This window comes from Chaetodon trifascialis, chromosome 4 (assembly GCF_039877785.1).
Source record: "Chaetodon trifascialis isolate fChaTrf1 chromosome 4, fChaTrf1.hap1, whole genome shotgun sequence".
NCBI classification, from domain to species: Eukaryota; Metazoa; Chordata; class Actinopteri; order Chaetodontiformes; family Chaetodontidae; genus Chaetodon; species Chaetodon trifascialis.
In genome coordinates, this window is record NC_092059.1 from 10370623 (window position 1) to 10387796 (window position 17174).

A 17174-nucleotide genomic window follows, 5' to 3' on the forward strand; every position below is an offset into this window, starting at 1 on the left:
TCTCACTCTCCTCCTCTGTATGCTCTTCTTTTCACCTCAACTTGTACCATTCGTCCTCCCCTCCATCCTCTATCCTCGTCACTCGTCCTCCATCCTCCTCACTCCCCCATTCCTCATCTATCCTGCTCTCCTCCTCCTCCTCCTCCTCCTCCTCCTCCTCCTCCTCTCCCTGTGCTCCTGCTCCCTCTCTGACTCAGGGTCCCTGTGTGCCTGTATGTAACATCAGTAAAGCTGTCAGGCAGCCAGGCCAAGGTAAACAGCCCAGCGCTGGGTTCAGGGGTGACGGGGGCCGAGATGTTTTTCCTCAGGAACCCTAGGACCCCCGGAGGCTTCTGGCTGGGGCCAGGGAGGGGCAGAGAGGGGAAGATGATCCCCTCGGTTGCCCCCCACAAGAACACACACTAGCCAATCTTTTTTTTTTCTTATTTCTCTCATTTTATCTCCATCGCCTCTGTTCTCTCTTCTGTCTCCTTCCTCCTCATCACTCTCTCTTTGTGGTTCATTCTTTCTCTTTTTGCATCTGTGTACACAAAGTTCTTCAACAGCAGCTTGACGCATGTACAATCATTCATCAGCACTCTCACATACTCCTACTCTCATGCTTTCTTGCCTCAATCATTTCTGTGTTGGCATAAAAGAGCTACACACATGTATATGCCTTTAAATATAGCCCATTTATACAGCACATAGTATATGGGACATGTTGGAATCATAAATACCATTTTATTTCCAAATACATGCCTCTCATAGTGGAATGACATTTTTAAAGGTAGATTTGGAGTGGGATTTTGGCTTGATGTGCTTCTGGAGGTATTCAGCAAATCAATTATGTCACTTGAAGAGGAAAAGAGGGAAGGAGAAAAAGAGAAGGAGAAGGGATGTGTGGAAAGGAGAACAAGAAAGAAAGAAGAGAAAGAGATATCAGCAAAAGAGAGGGAGTTAAAGGCTGAACAAGGAAAGGAAAGATAGAAGAAGATAGGGGAGAAGTGATATCCCTCACCCAGGCATGACCCCTCTCAGCCCCAGTGAGCAGCTCCCTCTGAGGGAGGCAGACGGCCCGGAGAGGGAGAGCAAGATGGGGTACATCCAGAGGTTGCAAATCAGAGGCAGCACTGAAAACACAGCAACTGGGAGCAGGAGAGACAGAAAGAGGGGAGAGAACAGAGGCAGAGAATGCTGGGAGTTGAAGAAGAGACTAAAAATGAGGTTTAAAAAAAGAGAGAAGAAGGATTTAATGGAGAAAGCGGGGAGGTCAGAGAAGAAAAAAGAGGAGGCAGAGAGAAAAAATGTTGAATGAAGACGGGAGCCGGTCAAGCCAAGAAAAGCATGTAGAATTGAATTAGGGGAGGGGGAACCACCGAGCACACCAACAGGAGAGGAAAGCAGGGGTGCAAGGAGGAAGAGGAGGGCCATTACCCCTCGTACATCAGCCGTTACATCCCTTTGCGGCTGTCGGGGGCAATGGGGGGGGCATCACAGAGTGGATGGAAGGATTAGGATAATTGGAGAGGAGAAAGAAAGGGAGAGCAGATTCAGCGGAAAGAGAGGTTAAGACCAGACTTTATTTGCAAATGCTGTTTGTTTTAACCTTCTCTGAGTAGCAGGTGGGTGGAGTTAGGAGCTCTGCTGGGAGATGGGGGAGACTGAGTGATTTTAGGGGGTGCAGAGCGAAACAGAGTCCCTGGAACATGCCAGAGATTATAGATATTATTATTATAGGTTCTGGTTCTGGATGGCACTTTTCAAATAGTCAAAAGCAATCAAAGCCAGAAAGTCACTTTAACATTCCCTTTCTGTAACATAATAACTCACCTGACATCATCACAGCTGTGATGTTGTGGTCTAAATATTTCTAAAATGGTATGAATCATTTGCTCTTTAACGATTTGAAAAACAATTTGGCCAAAGTCTGATTTTCAATCCATCGTGGTGTTTTTCTTCTTGTGTCAGACCAGATGTGAAGCAACAACTCTTTTGCCACACAAGTTTAATGGGAGCTTGACTTAGAAGGACACTTGCCCTGGAAATTCCTGATAACACATGAAAAAAAAAGATTAGGGAGTGTTTGGAGAGCCTCCATCCAAGAGCACAGTATTATCATTTTATCGATGTCCAGCAGACGCTGACATTCAGGTGCTTGAAAGATAATAACAGCTGGTTAACATTCCAGTCTACTGACATTAATTCGTGATGTTCTCCTGAGTATTTTAATTCGTTAACAATCATGACATAATTTTCATTTAATGCCCTGCAAAGCTTCACATAACCTCTCATCTCCATTTTCATTTTGGTTCACATCTCTACCTGCAACTTGAGTTCTCTTCCTTCTCGTCTTCCTCTTCTCACCTCCTCCTCTTCCTCTTCCTGTTTCCTAGCAGCCCTTAGTCATCCTGTTGCTGCTTCTCATCAATCCCACGCTGCCACAATGGTGTGTGACAGCGCTCTGACAGGCCCATGACAGGCCCGCCACCCGGACGGCCTGTCCCAGCCAGCCTGCCTGCCCACACAATATGGGAGAAGACAAACAGACATGAACATGCACAACTCGCTTCCCTCCTCCCCAAACCCTGTTGGCGCCTGGCTGTGAGGCCCAACCCTCTCCACTCTTAGAGCCTCTTTCTCTGAAGCCACTGCCCACTTACCTGCCTGCTGGCCTGGATCATGTCCTCCCTGTCATACTGTACAAATACTGCAACGTGGTTCCAGCAGTGGCAATGTCGGCCTGTCCCTCGCTGCACCACTTTGGTCCAGACTGAAATATCTTAACGGCCACAAGATGGATTGCTGTGGAAGTGTGTACAGACATTCATGGTCCCCAGAGGAGGAGGTCTGCTAGCTTTGATGATCCCATGACTTTTCCTCTAGCACCACCATGAGGTTAAAATTTTACTTGTCAAACACTTTGGTTTATGACTAAAAACACGCAAAATTAATGACATCCAGCCTCAGCTCTACCATGCTAGCACATGGTGCTAACTAAGACCCTAAACCAACATGCTAATCTAAACATCAATATTTTAGCACGGTTACTGTGAGCATGTTAGCATGCTAGAGTTAGCATTTTGCTCAAACTCCAACTCTGTGCAATAGTGTGGCTGTAGACTCTTTGTGTAGTTTTTGTATCTTTGTATTTAGTGGTCCTGTGGAACTGCAGGTTTTTGACTTAATTCCCATTTGGATGTTGCCTTTCATACTATTGCATTATTTAAACAAGCTATATTTGTGAGGTGGCACGTACTTATTACTCTCGTGTTGAGTGATGCCTTAATCTCCAATAGCTTTGTCTCACTTTCTTACCAGGAGGCTTTCTTCTGTTGGTTAACCTTTAATTTGCAGAGAAGGTTTTTAACTATTTTGCCAAACTATAAACCAACCATAAAGTTGTCGTTCTAAACTTAACTTTAACCTTTCATCTGAGTTTATGGTTTCTTTCGGAAGTTAAATTTTAGCATTAGAAAACAATACAATGACATTGCAAAATAGTGATATTGATACAAAAAACAGTTGGTTGTGTTGGCGAAACGGCACGTTCGCGTACTTTGTGTCCATGTAATCATTTCTGTGCCTTAACTCTGTGGACTCAGATTTTATGGGACTGAGTTGGCAAATTAAGTTGAATTTATTATAAAGCAGTGGAATAAAACTGTATTGACTTCAGAACCTAGCAATCAAATATGATCCCTAACTGGAAAAGTTTTGATTATAGCCAATTTGTCTTCCATTTTGTTGCTGCCAGGTGGAATGATTATTCATCAGACACCAGTGCATAAAGCAGAGAGTGCAGACTGGCTTTTTAAGGCTACAGACCCATCGTCTGAAGATTACCCACCACTAAGAAGCGTGCTCATCATCCACACACTGTCGCTTGCTTCCTTGCTAATACATTAATTGTCGTGTTGTTCATTTTGAGAATGTACATTTGCAGGGGATGAGGAGCTAAACTAATGTAAAATACATTGGTTTGAAAAGTTTGAAATCTGCCACAAATACAATATTCACACTATAATTATGTCTTGGTGGCACTCTCTGAAATATATCAAGTCTATTTGTTCCCTCTTTCCCTGTTTCTCTCTCTCTCTCTCTCTCTCTCTCTCTCACACACACACACACACACACACATACACACAAACACACACTCTCCTACTCTTGATCTGCTTAGATCTGCAACATCTAACTGCCACTTAACCTCACTTTCTCTACTTACCCATCTGCTCGCCCCTTCAGCTTCCAATCCATCATCCAGCCGCGCCTCTAGCCCTTTGAAATGACTCTACTAGTCATGAACAACATTAAGCTCCCCCCATCCAAATGCACACACACACACAACACACACACACACACACACACACACACACACACACACACACACACACACACACACACACACATGCACAGACACATGCATGCATGTGATCAGATGCCCCCTTACCTCTGCTCAGAGTGCAATCTCAGGCTACTTCACCCCAGCATCAGCCTCTCGCTGTGGAGGCTGTTGTTTCTCTGCGCTGCTTTCCTTTCTTTATATGTGACATTGCTCCTCCATAAGGAGCCTCAGAGTGGCCTTATCATCTTTGGCCTTTTTATTCACTCCGCCTTTGAACCTGGGTGTTCTGTCTCTTGCACTCACATACAGTCACGCAGACGTACTCACAGACGTAAAAATGCACTCCACTTATGATACATCACCACTAATTGGATTTCAACCTTCGAACTGGCATAGTCTTGCAATGAAACACAATAATGCAGCTGTCTTTATCACATTATTATATATGAATAGACTTGGGCGGATAACGTGAACAGAGAAAATTAATTTAAATAAAGGCCATCCATGCTTTGGAGGCTCAGTTTGATAAATCAAGAATTGCCGTCTGTAGTGTGAGTCGACATATGTGCGGTATTTGAAGAGCCGCTCTTTGTAGAGGGAATATGTGCAGGCTGCTATTCATAAGACTTTTATTATGTTTTGTCTACCTGCATGTGTGAATGGTTACAATTAACCACATAAAAGCTGAGCAAGGCCAACTGATATGAAGAAGGTTTATGAATTTAAACCTCCTGACGCACACTGACTTTAGCACATCTTCCATGTTACAGGGAAAATAGCAGTGTGTGTGTGTGTGTGTGTGCATATCAATGCAATATGAGTGTGTAAGCATCAGCAAGGGACCTCCCTGCACATGAGACCATTTAGGATGCTCTGCAGCGTATTTCCTTGCAGATGAAAATAAGTCTCCTCTGCTCTAAAATCAACTATAAAAAGTAATAGACGTAAGAAGTCTTGATAATATAGCTTTTTTTTTTTAAACTCATTCTCTCTTTATCCATCTCTCCCTGTGTTTCCGCCTGTCCTTTGACTCTTCCTGTACACTCTGCCTCTCCAGTGAAGTGGCTGCTTGCAGGCTGTGATGCTGCCAACTCCATAACTGCTGTTGTGGCTCCTCAGGGCTCTCATGTGCTGAAGAATCATATGGGGCTATATTGTGTGCAATTGTACAGGCACTTTTGGCCAATAACTCGCATAAAAAAAAAGATGTCCATCTTTGGAGGCTGATGATCTTCATACTCCTGCACTAAGCAAATTTGAGCAAGATCATTATACAATGTGGAGCCAAAGAATTTTTTTTGTTTCATACAGAATTTGAGTTTTTTAGAGAGGAAATGTTTACCAGTGACACCTGAACATGATATCAATTTTCACTCACGAGCCAATGTTTTATCCTTTAAAAAGGATTCTGTCCCTCTGAATAGTCACTTTTAGCCCTATTGAATTAGGACCACACAAATAATAAGTGAAACTGTAAATTAACAATTTAATTAAATATGCTGAATGTAACTGAACTCACTCAGTTGCTCATTCTACATGGGAAATATATTTGCAGCCACCAGAATGATACTAGTCCTCTGTAATCTGTCATTAATGTCCATAAAGAAACGAAGCTGTCACTTGACAGAGGGCCGTGGCCTCCAGTCTCTCCCTTGTGTATACATGCGCTTTCCTCTGGGCACTCTGTGGGCACAGTGCGCATGTCTGCACAGCCGCCTGTGCTGCAGCAGTGTCCAGCCTGCGTCTTAGATCGACGTTGGTGGCGTGGTGTGAGCTGCCCAGAGGGGGAGAAAGTGAGGTGCTGGGGGGGACTCCGCTGCTGAGGTGGTTAGGGTGACGGGGTTATGGAGGAGAGATGGTAAAGATAGAAATGGACGGCACGGACACAATGTCTAATGGCAGATCCAGCTGCGAAAACAAAAATACCCAAGGAACACTAAAACCTGAGGGGTAAAAAATATGCGGGTCTGGCGGGAGGTCAGATTCCCCACCGTATCTAATTCAATTTTACAAACTGTAAGGAAACACGCTGCTGCTCTCCAAGCGCGGGGGAAATGCGCTGCAAATATGGGCCGTTTTTACACTTCACAATGAAACTTTTTTTTTTCGTCTTTAAATTAGTTCAAAAGTCTGGTGAGACAATGCCACTTTCTCCCAAATGCAGTTTCGCTTTTTTGGCATGTGGTGTCAAGATTTTAAAATAAGGTGAATGGATTGACCCAGAAAGCAAGAAAGCTTGGTAAAAAAAAAATAAATAACAATAACATAATTTGGACTTTCAGGACAATAAATAATAGGCTAGGTTGGGACTTAATACAATATGAAAATAATTGTTTCTAAAGATGGCGTTTTTATTTCAGTAACATTTTTTAAGTCACAGATGAAGCAGTAAAGTCTATAAAGTTAAAATATCATCAGAAAATTTTGCTGCAACTGCATAAAACAAGTGACTGTTTTACAAAAAGCAGAATCTCATACGGTCGTTTTGCTTCGCATCAGACGTTATATTTAAATTGCAGCTCATACAGAATGAGGGTAAACTTTGTCCACTCATTAATATTCACTCTGTTTTTAATGCTGGGTTATTGTACCACAGTATGTTGCCCTGAATGCAGCCCTGTTATGAAAAGGCCACAACAGGCTGCGGGGAGCTGCGCGCAGTCCTGCTGGTGGTCTGCTCAGGCCTGGTAAAGATATTAGTGCTGCATTCTGGGGGAACGGGGAGTCCCATAGACAGCGCTCACTTCTCTAAATAAACATTAGTCTTAAAAAGTTTGGCCCCGCGACCTCAGCATGATCGCATTTCACTCTGGATAGTAAACTCCAATTTTATCGCGAGGTTTTCTCTACTTTTCGAAAACACACTTTCACGCTGAAAAAGATTAGATAAACAAAGTTTCATTTTCACTTTTTTTCAAGGGGCACAGGAGACTGCAGTGTCCTTGGTATTTATTATATCACACCCAGAGCTGACTTTTGTTTTACTTGACTGACTAACCTCCATGTCTGAGGTGTAATTGTTACACTTAAGAACCATTAGTGACTCTGATAGGTAAGAAAGCAGACAAATTGAAGTACTTACATCGTCTTATGATTGTGCTCTATGAAAACGCTTGATGACTGCACAACGCTGCTGGAGGAAAAGCAATGAGGAAAAAAGCAACAGCTCGCATTTTAATTGGCCTTGATTCATTGGACTATATGGGCTCAAATGTCTTACGCAGAATAAATATGAACATACTGTTTATTTTGCGCATTTCTCACCGTTAATGAAGTTGGCGCAGGACGCTTAAAACGGTTTATATCAAGAATGAAACGAAAGGGTAAGTTTTATTGTCGACGTTCAAACATCTAAACATCGCCTTGTAGACCTGCTTTTGTCAACTCAGAGCCTCTATCTATGACTAATTTAATTTAATCCAGCAAGACATGTTAATAACTTTTATTGTTTGCTTCATAGGGAGAAAACTGAACAATTTCTATGCACAGTGGATATAAAGAACCAAAAACCGAGAAATAAAATAATAAGAAAAAAATAATCCTAAATCAATGATGATGGGGTGCGGTAAATGGCAGTGGATCCTGGCTGTGAGTGTAATGCGCTGGCATCAAAGGTCAAATGGGAAGAAGCCTGGAGAAGCGCCCGCATGACGCGCTGCTCATTGTGTGTGAGAGCGACCAAACAGCAGCTGCGCCTCCGAATCAAAGCAAGAAAGAGACGTGCTGCACGCTCTCCTTTCCTTTAGCGCGTCCTGGTAAAGCCAATCTGAGAGGAGGTGATGGAGAAAGACTCACGTTGACCAATGTGAAGCCCGAGGACCGACAGGGGACGTTGGAAAGCACCATAGGTCCCCATTGAGACGCAAAACAGTTTAATTTACATAAACGAGCGCGTGAATGTGCAGAGATTTTAGCTATGGTTTCACGCCAGTGTTGGAATAAAGCGGCGGCAGAGGGCAGCTCTCCACCTCATGACACCACCTCTCCTGTCCACAGCCCTATAGATCACTTCAAGTGCAGAGATCACAAAAAAATGATAATTACATTACACCATTACTTTTTGCAAAATTTCTACTAATTTCTTCTGCCATTGTAATAACAGATGGACATTTTAATCAAAACTTGAATCAAGCTTCTTAGAGGAGCCCAGACTGGAAATAAAGGGGATAAAACTGCAGGCAACAGTGATGGTGTCTCTACAAAAACAAAGAAAGTAGATTTTCTCAGCATGCCTAACTGTTTCTATGTATGGGGTCTGTGTTATTGGAGAGGTTTTAAATTGTTTAACACTGCTCAATGGTCCCATTGTTAAGCTTTTATTGTTGTTTCTTAGTCTCACTGCTCAGTATTAAATGTGCAGCTCCAGCTCTGTCTGGCGACTTGAATTATCTCCTGGCATTTGTGCGTAATTGTGCTGGTCAGTGGTTCAAGACACGCCTCCTGCGTTTCATGTGGTGCCCAGAGGTGCGTAATTTGCTGTCAGGTCAGGTCACGTGGCCGATCTGACTCATCTTAATCATTTGCTGCAACTTGTGTGGACACTCAGAGCAGGGTAATGTGCTTTCATTGTCATGTAAAGCAGATGCAGCTACAACTGCACGCACATGGCGGAAAAACAGGGAGAGTGCTTTGTATTCTCACATCACTGATGTATGTCAGTGCCGTAAGGTGTGCCAGATTTCACACACAGATGGCCACAGACAGGCAGACCTTAATTTGAACGCAGCCGCAGTAGCAGCTTTAAAAGCCATTCCACCTCAACGGATCTAAAATGTTTAAGGGACAGAAATCTGGCCAAAAACTTAAAACAACAAATAGGTTCTGGTCAGAAGGCATGATTTAAAAAAAAATAAATAAATACACCAACCAGACTTTACAGTAGGCTAAACACACGTTCTCACTCCGCTTAAAGAGGCCTGAATGACGGGTATCACCTGCTATCATATTCTGGTGATCTTTGCAGGATAATATCTACAGTCATTAATACCCCTGCCCCTACTGTGTGTGTGTGTGTGTGTGTGTGTGTGTGTGTGTGTGTGTGTGTGTGTGTGTGTGTGTGCCCGTGCACGCGCGCTCTCGTCTCTCTCTCTCTCTCTCTCTCTCCCTCTCTCTCTCCTGCAGCAGGTGTTCGTTCAGTGTGTCAGAGTCGGCGGGGCGAAGATCTTCCAAAGTTAATATTGTGTTTCCAGAGATGATGGGGAGTTCACTGTCCTCGCTTTATTTACACATTCTAAATTAATTAAGCGCAGGATTCCTCTGTCTGTTGCAAAAACACGGAGGCTTGGAGGAAGACTGGGAGCAGCGAGGGGAGGCTGTGATTTATAGCGGCTGTGCAGCTCGGGCCGCGGCTCGCCTCACCTCGGGGCCGGGGAGCTGCGGACCGGGCCAACATTCCTCTGCGGGGGCGTGGAGGCTCGTCTGCCGCGCGCACAGCCACACACACAGGAGAAGGAGAAGGAGGGCGGAGGGGGTATGGGGCATAAGATATGGTCCTATTTGTTTCAGAGAAAAGTGAAAGAAGTGGACAAGTGCGCACACAAGTTGGTTTATAAGCAGCAGAGCGGCTGTCTCGTCTCCACGAGGCTGGGACAAGTTTTTGTGTGTGATCGGGAGGGGTGAGGGTTTACATGATGTCCCAGAAAGTAAAAAGTGAGTGGTTTATTTTGATTATTACTCCCTAACATACAGCCCAGCTAAAGCAGTTTAGAGCGTTTGGTGCATTTATCCTCCAGAACAAAGTTCACGAGAGTCTCGTTGAAGGCTCAGAAACTAGTCGAATTTCCGTTAGAAGAACAAATTATCAAAGCTCTTACGGTTCATTTCAGAGGGTCTAAAACCCTTGATCTTCAATAGGTCTGTATGCATGCTGTTCCCCACTATGTTAATGATGCAGCCCTTCAGTTACACCATTAGAAAAATGTAATTTGGAGGCCAATGTGCATTTAATATAAGCCTGTGGGCCTAAACTTTGCAACTTCATTATTATATTATATTATATTATATTATATTATATTATATTATATTATATTATATTATATTATATTATATTATATATTTTAGTTAGTGAAGAATGGCTTCAATAGCTTCAATTGACGAGCGTGACCTTGAAGAAGAGTAGCCTGACATCTCTATCACTCTCTCTCTCTCTCTCTCTCTCTCTCTCTCTCTCTCTCTCTCTCTCTCTCACACACACACACACACACACACACACACACACACACACACACACACACACACACACACACACACACACACACGCACACGCGGTTTCCTTGTGGTGTCAGCATAGCCTCTGTCCTCGTGTCCTTCAGGACACAAGATGCATCGATCAGGGACGTAACGTTATTGGCAAGGCAGTGAAAGATTTAACTAGAACGATTTCATTTAATCCCCTGCTGTCAGGCGCTGTTGAAAGGAACGAAAAAGTCTTAATAATAATATTAATCATAATAATAACGCACTTACTATAAGCGTTGCTTGTCGTTCCCGGGACTCCCCCTGGGAATCCTTACAGGAGAAAATATTTAGTAAAAGATATAAATCTATATTTATGTTGACATCTAAGTCTATAAATAAATTATATTGGCACGGAATATGGGTTTAAGCGTGCTTACGCCCAAACAGAGCATATGGGAGCGCTTAGAAAGAGATGAGAATTGCCTCGAAATGTATAAATGTGTTTTTGGTGACTGCTGAATCATTTGCCTGTCACTTCGCATATCACTCACTTCTTATTTCGTTTGAGAAAACGCCACGAAAGATGACGAACGTCGTCGCCTAAATAAAGACACACGCTCTGGTGCGGAAGCCGTGGGTGGTCCCGAAGTGACAGCCGAGCACGGAAACCGGGATCCGTCTGAAGCGTCGACGCGTGAGCGGTGATGATATCCCATTAGGACTAACATGAAAAATTAAAGGGCGTCTTGAAAGATGCTCCCCGGATGTCTAATGTGTTCAGTGTTTGTGGTGGTTTGAAGAAGAGCAAGTTCCAGATCTATTCTGGTCGCAAGCCTGTAATCTTACAGGCAGAGATGGACAGTTTGTGCGCGTTTGAGCTGAAAATCCATAGAAATGGGTTCACTCTCAAATCGTCCATTTTCAAAGCTGGTGCCTTTGGCTGGAGCTCCCCGTGGCAGATCCAGTGTGTGTGTGTGTGTGTGTGTGTGTGTGTGTGTGTGTGTGTGTGTGTGTGTGTGTGTGTGTGTGTGTGTGTGTGTGTGAGAGAGAGAGAGAGAGAGAGAGAGAGAGTGCGCGTGTGCATGTGTGCCTTATGCTTTGTGTCTGCTGATTTTTATTGGCTTAGTTTTCGTCCCTGCCGTTATTTAAATGGTTTTTTAACCAGCTCTGCAAACGCTTCATGTGGATTTTAATGGACTGATGCGGTGAGTAATGACTCCCTGTCAGGGCGAGTGCGCGCAGAAAACTTCAATAGTCTGCTAATGTTTTTCCCCCTCATTTACTCTGCAAATTATACGTGCAGGATATCAATTAACGTCGTGGACGTGGCTGGAGAAGCTCTAATCAAAATTATTTCCCAAATCCTTACGCGATATATCAATTGTCCAATTTGCGCTCGCAGGGAGAGAGAAAGAAAAAGAGAGGAAGAAAGGCTGCGCCTGGAGAAAGAAAGTAGTCATGTGTTGGTTTTCGTTTCAAAGACTTTCAGTGAGCTGCGCTGAGGGAAAACAGAGGAGTCAGCCCTCCCACCCTTCATCCTTAATAATCATCTGTCAAAACACCCACAAACTCATTTAACCATTTGCACACAGATCTGGTAAATAAAGGAGGCTTTACACCCCCTTCTGTCTGGAAACATGTGCTCCAACAACTCTGAAAAAGACCAATAGGCCTGTTTTCTGTAGCCGGACGAGTCCCACTGCTTCTTTTATATGTATCCCGAGACAACACAGATGACATGAAAGCGGAGCAAACCGAGGGCCTTTAGAGAAGATTGCTTTTCAGGGTCTAAATGTGTGTGGCTGGTCTCACAGGGGGACCGCTCGCTGTGCGCACATTCACTCCCTTGGGCCAGGGGTCCACACTGACAACATCAACAAACGGCCAAAAAGCCGCATTATGGTGGATTAGGTGCCTGATGAAAAATGCTGCTACAAATTAGCAACGAAAACCCAAAAGACCGTGGGTATATCCTTGTTCACTTTCAATTACAGACCGCCGAGGCCTGCTGACGTGCCCCATTCATTTAGGGCCTTTGTAACTGGCTAGAAAATGGTCCTTTACAAGCGAGCAAGAGCCACACAAGAGGAATACTTGCCCACTGTTGCGTGATATTCATGACTGTTGTATACAACAAGTCGTGTTTGAAATATGTAAATTTGGTGCGTTTCTCCCACCTAAAAGAGTCTTAATGAACTGCTTCACTAAGAGACTTTTTTTTTTTTTGGTCTGATCACCTTGTTGTAATGAGTTAACTGGATTAATTCAGATTAGAATCTTAACTCTTATCAAGCTATTAATATTAATTTTAAGATCTGACCTTAATGTGCAAATTGGTAAATAATAAAAACCTCCTTTTACGAAAGGAAAACAAATAAGACTGATTTAATATGAAACTACATACATGTGAGTTCTTTCAAAATTGTTCATTTCACTTAAAAATTAAACAAAAAATTAAAAACACCATATAGCCTGACTGAATTTACTTCACCTCATCAGCTGCTCTTTAGTCTATTTTACTCACCCTTTTTTTTGTGGAGCAAAAACTTACCATGCAATAATGATAAAAAAAAAATAAAAATTACGATTTTCTTTTTTTTTTTTCAAATTCACAAACATTTATTATTCTTGTCGTTACAACAAAAAGAATGACCTATGAACATTTAGGTGTCTCTCTATGGGCAACACATGACATACTGTATGTTTCACAGATTAAATTGTGAAATAGATAGGAACGAACAACAATTAAAAGGTTGAGAGAGGTAATGCGCTCTTTTATACCAAAATCACATAGCCTACGTGTCCACCGACAACATGAAATGATATTGTCACAAAATCACCACAGAGGAGGGGGGTGGGGGTTGGGGGGGAGTGGGAAAATGGTTATTTTTGTGTCAGACACCCTCCCTTCGTCTCCATGTGCTTTCTAAGTAAGTAAAACCTGAGTTTGCCGTCTCTGTCAGCCTATGTCAACAACAGTGCCATTTTCTCACGACGCACAAAATAAAAACAATATAAATCATATTAAAATTCTCAATTATATTTTAAAAAAAAATCGGGTGTCACCTTTAACTTATGTTAAAATAACATGATATCTTTTTCCTTTACTCCCACTGACACGTGAAGGCCACATGCCAGATCGCAGACCAGCATTGTTAAAAAGTCCCTTTTTTCCGAATTTCTCTTGCTTTTGTCTCTCAATATTATACACATATTTACAAAGCATAAATAAACCTTTCTCTCCTCTTACGTTGTTAGGAAACGGGGAGAGCCAAAACCTCATTTCACCGAGCATGTACAGCCTACCTTCACATAGGACGACGCCACAATTGGTTTTTTAATAAAAGATTTTTCAGCCGGCGATCTCGCCATTTTTTCTAGAAAGGACAAGTGTTCATAGTCGGGGTTTTGCTGGAAAAAGTCTGACTCTGTGCCCCGGGTTGTAATATGCTGTCCTGTGAAAGGTTCAAATGGTTGGAAGCAGAGGCCAGTGCTGGGGTCAGCATGGCCAGGATCTGCGCCTGGCTGCCCGGCTGTGCGCTGTAGGAGGAGGCGGTGGAGTTGGCCGCACCGATGATATTGTCAATAGAGAATGACGGCCGACTCGGGGCGCTGGAGTCTGTCTTGAGAGGCGGCAGAGACGGGCTTAGCTGAGGATAAAAGGGCTTTCTTAAATCGGCCCCTAACAGGGAAGGCAGTTGATGCGGCGCGGGGAATATGGAGGATGATGGGGGCAAGGTGCAGGGGGCGTTAGGGAAAGGGAATGAACCACCTGTGTGGTGTGGGTGATACGGGTTGTGGGCTGCGTGAAAGTTCTGCAGCTGAAGTCCATAGTTGTATCCGTACGGGCCGTATCCAAAGCCGGGTAGAAAGCCACCGGTGTCCCTGAGGATTTCATTAGCTTGGTGCCTCTTGAAGCGCTTCCTCCTGCGCAAGAAGCTCCCGTTGTCGAACATGTCTGCAGAATCCGGGTCCAGGGTCCAGTAGTTGCCCTTTCCGGGGTTGCCAGGCTCTCGTGGGATCTTCACGAAGCAGTCGTTTAAGGAAAGGTTGTGGCGAATAGAGTTTTGCCACGCGGGGAATTTCTCCCGGTAGTAAGGGAATCTATTGCTGATGAACTCGCAGATCTCACTGAGAGTGAGACGTTTCTTGGGGCTCTGCAGGATGGCCATGGTGATCAGGGCGATGTAAGAGTAGGGCGGCTTCACAAGTGCACTTTTTCTGGGTTTGTCCCCGATCACGGTCCCGACCTCTGCGCCGGACCCCATCTGGTCTGACGGGCAGTCGGAGCTGCTGAGCCCGGGAGAGGAAGCCCTCTCGGCCGCGTTCTGTGTGTAATTATCGTCCGAGTCATTGTCCAAGTTGAACTCGTGGTGAATGTACTTCCCGTCCTTTCCCACGGATATGTCACCCCCAACCACATCGATGTCCACATCTTCGGACAATGCAGAGCTGTCGGACATATCCGTCCCTAAAGTCATCCTTGGAGACGCCGCTTCTCTTCCCCCTCTCTCCCAGATTTCCTCCTCCTCTAGTCCGGTGAGGCTACTGAGCGTGAGCGCACACACACACTCCCTCTCCCCCTTACAACCACACCAGACTTTTACCGCAGCTTTATCTCCAACTACTGAATGCACACATGGCTAGAATCTATTGAAAAGATAAAGAACTCTTTGACCTGTGGTGGATTTGGCGACTCCTGGGCGTCCGAGGCTGGTCAAGCAGGGCCGTGCGAGGTTCTCATCGAGCACAAAACTTCTGCTTTTCAAGCGTATATGAAAAAAGAAGTCAAAGATCTCGCACCAGTCTGGGCTTGTGTTGCCTTCAGATGCGATCGTTTCCGTCTGTGATCAGTTTATGCTGCAGGTCATTTAAAAAGCTACTTTTGGATATCCACGTATCTTTCCAAAATATCTTTTACGCACGGGATTGGGTAGGTATCCAGCCAGACTATCACACTATCCTCCTTAACTCTCAAAAGGTATTTATAGGACCACGCTGATCACGTGGTCTTTGAGTCACTGTTACCAGGAACTGGACGAAATTACCCTGCAAAAAGTAATATTTGGATGTGCTCCCTAATCTTAAAATCATATTTCGTTAAGAAAACCTTAACAAAAAAAATTTTTTTTCAGCTTTTTTTGTCGGCTTTATAAACTGGGAGTATCATGTGTTCCTGTTAAGGTGAATTTAAGAATTAGAATATAAAGCTTAAGAATATGGTAGATTTCCCTCATTATGTGCTTTATTGATATAGTGACAGTTTAGAAACAAAACATGAATATGGATAAAATCCATAAGAGACAAAGTTGTCTGACAACCAAACGATTTCTCTTTTAATCATGTAGACAGAGATGATTTTATTTCTGAACAGGAGGTCGCGTGCCTCAATTAGATGGACTTTTTTTTTTTTGCAGTGGGAGGTGAGAGAAGCATAAGGTGTCCTCGGATCATGGTGATTGTGATCTCTGTGAAATAACCTTCAAACACGCAAAGCATGTGTCAGAGTTTTCAAGGTCAATTCAAATCTCCCATTTGTTTTATTGCGTGATTACGGGTAAATTATAAACACGTCAGCAAAATATCTGCACTTCACAGCTCAGGGAAGATAATGATGTGGGTCGATGTGGGTAAATCCGGGGAACATTTAAAAAGTCCTTATGCAGAGATGGTCAGCGGTACAATTATTATCATTAATAATATTATGATTATTATTATTATCACGATTGATGATAATTGCATTTACTTTTCAAATGCAATTTATATCCTGAATTTAGAAATGAAATACATGCAATTTGCGCCCATAATCTGTTAAATAAAAATCAAGTTTATAGTTTCAGGATGTTGCCACATTCATTAAAATAAGCCTGTTATCGCTCTTTTCGCGTGACCTTTAATTCTTTAATTCCTATTTTAAAATTTTCTTTTGATTCATCACATTTTGATTTGCTGCACCAGTGGTTTGTCAGCTATTCCAGGCGTTCAATGAATGCAACTCAAACGGAGCTCCTCGTCTCTTCTGTTCCCTATAGGGAGCCAGTTTATTATAATAAACTGGCTGATTTGGCCGGATTGAACCCCCCCCCCCCCCCCCCCAAAGATTTTTGCCCAGTAGCCTAATTCCCTGAACCCTTCTCACGGGTTTTGTTTTCCTTGTCAAGAAGTCACAACATTATCCATCTGCATTTTCTGCATAATTCACCAGGGTGCACAGGGGTGCGAGTCAGCTGCAACCTGCTCCAGTTCGTCTTCGTCAGGAGTGAAAAGGCCAGCGGATGTGTGTGTGTGTGTGTGTGTGTGTGTGTGTGTGTGTGTGTGTGTGTGTGTGTGTGTGTGTGTGTGTATTCAGAGCAGGCTGACATTCCACATCATTACGGTGCAGTAAGGCATTTACATCAGCACCCCATTCATCTTACGGGTCGAACAACACACAGACTGTCACATTTTTTGTGTTTAAATTTTATTTTATTTTTTGGTTTATCAACGAACAACAACGTTTTCATCCACCTCGACACCATATATCTGTACTGTTCGTTTGCTGATTTATTTATAGAAGTTTGCATTTCTGTGCTTTTTCTTTATTGAAGGAAACGACCGATCCACGGTGGAATTAAGTGCAAGTCAAGCATGCAACTTGTTAAACAGCCCACAGGAGCCCTGACCGAGCCGTGCG

At 43.5% G+C, this 17174-nt stretch overlaps 1 protein-coding gene across 1 annotated transcript; it reads right to left on the reverse strand.

Moving 5' to 3' along the window:
* Positions 1-13111: 13111 nt before the first annotated feature.
* foxd2 (forkhead box D2) lies at positions 13112-15455 on the reverse strand. The gene has a single exon (XM_070961153.1). The coding sequence runs from the start codon at positions 14980-14982 to the stop codon at positions 13879-13881; it is 1104 nt and encodes a 367-aa protein (XP_070817254.1). The 5' UTR covers positions 14983-15455; the 3' UTR covers positions 13112-13878.
* Between the last annotated feature and the right edge of the window lie 1719 nt (positions 15456-17174).